The following is a 5,103-nucleotide window of genomic DNA, read 5'->3' on the forward strand; positions in this document are numbered from 1 at the left end:
GTTTCGCTGGCCGCAAAAGCTTCCACAAGTGCCGTTGTTGGCTAACACTATGCTTTACTTCTGGTGCTTAGTTACCGGCCTATCAGGTTTGGGCATCCCTGTTCAGCTGTTCTCTTGACACGTGCACAGCACAATCAACTGCACTATACCCTTTTTGAGTAGCCGTTTCCAACAAGCACTAATGTTGTATGCATGGGGAGATGCAATTGCTGCAGCTAACCAGAGTTCATGCAAAAGGAGAGGCAGAAGATGTCAATTATGCAGTTGCCGATTGCTTAATGCAGACACTATCTTTTTTGCGAAAAAGATCAGATCTATTATAAAGATTCACCGGAAGTACAAAGCACAAACACTACCTTACCCAAAGAGAGCAGTAGGATAGATGCATTCGTAGGTCGTAGCACATGCCAACAATCTGTATATACACATGCCCGGTGATATTTACAACTTCCAGGCACATAAACAGGCCAGCGAGAGCCACAGGAAAGAAGAAAGGAACGGATGACAACTTCTGAAACAGAACGACCAATTGGATGACCAACAGATATTCTCTCCACCAGACAACATGACAATCTAAAAAAGACTCAAAAAATAGGAGCAACAACACCATGCGCCAATAAAACAATGGTTTGCAGCTAGGTTTCACGCGCCCGCCTCGGCGGCGGCACGCCTCCTTAGCTTGGCGCGTGTCACGCGGATGGTCTCCTCCATGACCGTCTCCTCTAGCGCAGGATCAACCTCTTCGGCGCCCTCCACGGCGACGTCAGCCTCGTCGATCGCCATGTCGTCCGATGCTTCGGCTTCAGGGGCCGGCTGGGCCTTAGGCTCGGGCCTTGGTGCGACAGCGTCAGCAGCTGGAGCCGGCACTGGCTCGGCCGCAGGTTTCGCCTCACTTTTCTTTGTCTTCTCATCGGGTTTTGCTGTGGGTGCAGCAGCCGCGGCTGGTTTCACCGATGCCGCTGGACCACCTTTGGCTGATGCTTGACGCTTGATCTTGGGGGAAACGGGCTTGGTCTCCTGAGCTTGCTGTGCCATTGCTGCTTGCCGAGCAGCGATAGATGCTGCTCTGCGCATAACAGGCTGCGCTTGCCTTTGTGGTTGCTGCTGCTGCACCTGCGGTTGTGGTTGTGATTGCTGTTGCTGAGGCTGCTGTGGTTCCTAAAAATCAAAACATGATTTCAGTATTAACTGCATTTGAGACTTTAATAGAAAGCACAGATGGATATCATGTTGACTCTTGAGAATTAGTTAACACAACCAGTCTGGAACTGATGAGCCCTCCAAGGCGTACTAAAAATAAAAAATTAGCCCAAATTTATTTAAAACCAATCTTCGGCCATAGAGTAAAAACCTTAATGTCTTATGCATTAGATTGTACAACATGTGGAAGGAAAGTCCATAACTCCAGATGGTGCAACTTTCTGAGTTTTAACATTAGCAAATGAACTTATATTTAAATGCAGGATTGAGGTTTAACTCCAGATGGTACTTCAGCGCTTACTAATGTTCTGTTTCATATTACAGTATATGATGATTTGGATGAGTCACTTCTAGATATCAGGGTGTTTGGCTACCTGTTTCATTTTTTTAATCAATTTGCAAACTGGTATTTTCTTTGTTATAGGGCATATGAAATGAAATGGCAGAGAACAACATATATTTGTCAAACTGAGTGACAGACTTTTTACAGCTATATTTCTATAGCAGTTCCAAATGAACCATATTTCTATACAATTCAATTTAGGCAAGTGCCACCAGATGGCAGACATGAAATTGTGAATCTTTTGAATACACAGGAGGATAAAATGCTGGCATCTTACCACAGGCAGTTTGCATTATGTAAAATCCTACCTAGTTTCCAACTGAATATATTCTCCGGGGAAAAAAGTGAAAATATATGACAACAGGAATTCAATAACTGATAAGTGATAATGCATAGTTACTTATATATCAGGTGTTCAGTACAAGCCAAGGTATAGTTTTTATTGTTAAGTAAAATACTGCCACTTGCAATTCTCCTGAGAACCAAGTCCTTTTCTAGATCGCGATAACAAAATTACGCAACACTTCAGGATCCAAATGAAGTAATGATAAAACTCACAAAAAAAGCATCTTTTGAGAGGCTTCAGAAATTTACCCTATGGCTCAAGAAGAACTCATATGCTATCACAGCATATGATAGGTTCTTCATATGTCAAATGCATATGTGTAGTTCAGTATGCATTCATATTACAGATGCTAGCAATATATACCAAAGTTCTGCTGACTTAGGCATGCGCATTGTAATCAGCAACTCAGCATAGCTACTCATGTAGCTTTCTGCAGCACGGATCTAGATCACAGCAATTGTTTAGACTCAATGATGCTAATCCAAAAGAGACAAGATTTTTACATAGTTGTCCTAATCCAAAAGAGACTCATATTAAGTGTTCCTAAACTGCAATACATTTCAGGGATGCCAAACACTTGAGCCATTGGATTATTATCACGGGACAGAGATGATATACATCACAAATGTTAGCTGGAATTTTTAGAGGCCACCATATAACATGCAGAACTTCATCGTTTATCATGCAATGTGCAAAGAGAAAACGAGAAAGGCCTAGCGAATCATAAAGGAGATTAAATGGTGCATTAACATCGTCAGGGTGAAAATACATCAATTGGTTCAATAGCTTTGACTGAAAGGACCATAATACAGTACACATGATTCGCACCTGAGGACGTTGCTTTGATTTCTGGGATGGTGACTGTGACGCAACATACTTCAAAACATCAAAGAAGGTATTTTGTCCAACAGCAGCAACCTTCTGGACATAAACGACAACAACATCGCTGGCCCGAGCTCTCAACTCAAGCAAATTCCGGTCAATTTCATTCTCATGCTGTGAAATGTATGGTTTAAAGAAAGTTCCATAAATGTAGGTAGTCCCCTGCAATGAAAGCACAGATCAGTTAAATGTGCAGAGAAATATGCAAAATAGAAGTTGCAAGGGACAAATCGAGTACCTTTGTCCTGGGGTACCACAAGTATATAAAGAACAGCAGCTTTGCCTCTGAGTAAAATGGTAGCCTTCAACATGATAAAACTGATGTTAGGGACTTGTCCAAAGAGCTGATGAAAGAGTGCAATCCTTGGTGTTCTTACCATGATATTGTTAAATCTCCAAACCTCTCCATAACCGTCATAAGGGCAACTAAAATCCTAGACACAAGAAACATAACAAAATTTGCAAATTATTCCCCTAGGCTAATGCTGTGAACTTCTAATAATCATATAACTGAAGGAGCCACCTTACCAGTACTGACACCAGAATATGAGTTGCTCGATCTCAGGTTTGTTCAGTTCAACAGTCTTGTAGCACTCGTATGCAGGATACGCATAGCCGAAAACCAGCCTACATGTAAATTGTGCATCAAACACCAAAACAGAAAATGCAAGTGTTTATTGACTAATACACACTATAAACACAATATCCCTGCTTTATTATCAAGTTCTTTTCCATGTGATTGGACTTACAAGAAGAAATTGTTTTATTTTACACTTTGATCCGCTTTATGACCATGAGGTCACGGGTTCGAGTCCTGGAAACAGCCTCTTACAGAAATGTAGGGAAAGGCTGCGTACTATAGACCCAAAGTGGTCGGACCCTGTGCAAGCGGGAGCTATGCGCATCGGGCTGCTTTTTTTTTATCCGCTAGTGGAGCAATTAGCCATTTTGAAGATGCACTGAATTTGAGCTTCTCGGCATCCTTCAAAGGACTGATTTTTCAGAGGCACTTGCACGAAAGAACACGAACAAACAGGGCCTAATATGGAGGCAGATCTCGATAAAAGATGTCGGTGGAGGCAATGTTGGTTACATTTGTGAGCTTGTTTCAAAACAAGCCTGAAAAGTGAGTTTGACATAAACTGGCAGATAACCAAATTAAATCAACATGCCAAGACAATATTCCATTATCCGACCCTAAGCATTTCTAGAAATTGACTATCAGACAAGAATATTCAAAAAGAATAAATCTGCATATAAGACATAAGAGAAGAGAACATTTGACCGTTGTGCAATGCATTGAAAACTTTATCCCATGCTCCTCGACCTCGAGGCAATAGACATGTACTAGTATAAATAAACTTCTGAATACGTCCGGCCCGTATTTCACGCCGGGGAAGGGGGTTGACAAATCGACAGGAAGCAAGGCATCTCCCGATTTGTTTTTTTTAAAGCAAAATAGTACTCCGAGCCCTCTGAACGGGCAACAACCAGCAACCAATGCATTATGATTTGAAGAAAAATCAGAAGAAAAGCGCATGCCCATGCCGCCTGGGATCAGTTTCTTTCCAGGCCCAAAATGACAAATTTGGCAGGACCACGTTTTCAAATTTCAAGATTCAAACGGAGGGGGAAGGCGGCCGCTTACAGGAGGATCCTGGAGACGAAGCCGCCCATCATCTTCCCCGACCGGCCGTCTGCGCGCACCCAGATCCAGAGCACAGGTCAGTCAGAGGACGCCACCGGCGCCGGAAAGGAGACGGCGAGGGAAACCTGGGTGAGGAGGGATCTGGACGGATGGCGGCCGGAGAACCGACGGTGGAGACGGCCGCCCGGGTGCTCGCGCGCCTCCCCCTTCCTGCCTGCCTCTAGGGAGGTTGTCCCTCCTGCGCCGCGGCTAAATATACCCGGAATGCGGTGGGACGGAATGCGGGGAGGGGGAGGGAGAGCCGGAGGAGGCGAGGAGAGGAGAGCACGTCCGCCGTCGGCTCGCGTCGCCTCTTGGACTCTAACCACCCCGACGGACCCCTTCCCTTGGTGCGTCTCTGTTTCCTTATTTTACCAGGTCTATTGAGTGGATGGACCTGGGGACGTTTCTTTATGCGTCCCCCTGTCTCGCTCCCTTGGGTAACCGGATTTCTTTTCTTTTCTTTTTTTTGTTGCGACATAAGCACGAATTTTCAACGCTGTGTACGTACTTTTTTATACATGCTCGTATAGTAGTAGTATATGCTGCCGTACTTCATTCTCCTTATCCGGCCGTTAGCAGTCGGCCTCTTTGCAGCCCAGAAACTTTCTGGGGGAAATAGTTTAAGCTCTGTCGAAATCAAGA

The 5,103-nt window shown here is 44.2% G+C and overlaps 1 protein-coding gene across 2 annotated transcripts; it reads right to left on the bottom strand.

Annotated features, from left to right (window-relative positions):
- Positions 1-367: 367 nt before the first annotated feature.
- Positions 368-4,845, bottom strand: LOC119285128 (HVA22-like protein i). 2 transcript variants are annotated; one of them, XM_037564346.1, is made up of 7 exons: positions 4,545-4,845; positions 4,420-4,468; positions 3,300-3,398; positions 3,149-3,205; positions 3,010-3,073; positions 2,718-2,933; positions 643-1,158 (listed from the first exon to the last, which is right to left on the bottom strand). In XM_037564346.1, exons 2-7 carry the CDS (start codon positions 4,449-4,451, stop codon positions 643-645), a joined length of 984 nt encoding a protein of 327 aa, XP_037420243.1. In that variant the 5' UTR covers positions 4,452-4,468; positions 4,545-4,845. The 2 variants fall into 2 exon arrangements, with proteins under 2 accessions (XP_037420244.1, XP_037420243.1); XM_037564347.1 differs by lacking the exon at positions 4,545-4,845 and having other exon boundaries at positions 368-1,158; positions 4,420-4,451.
- Positions 4,846-5,103: the final 258 nt, after the last annotated feature.

This window comes from Triticum dicoccoides, chromosome 4A (assembly GCF_002162155.2).
Source record: "Triticum dicoccoides isolate Atlit2015 ecotype Zavitan chromosome 4A, WEW_v2.0, whole genome shotgun sequence".
Taxonomy (NCBI): Eukaryota; Viridiplantae; Streptophyta; class Magnoliopsida; order Poales; family Poaceae; genus Triticum; species Triticum dicoccoides.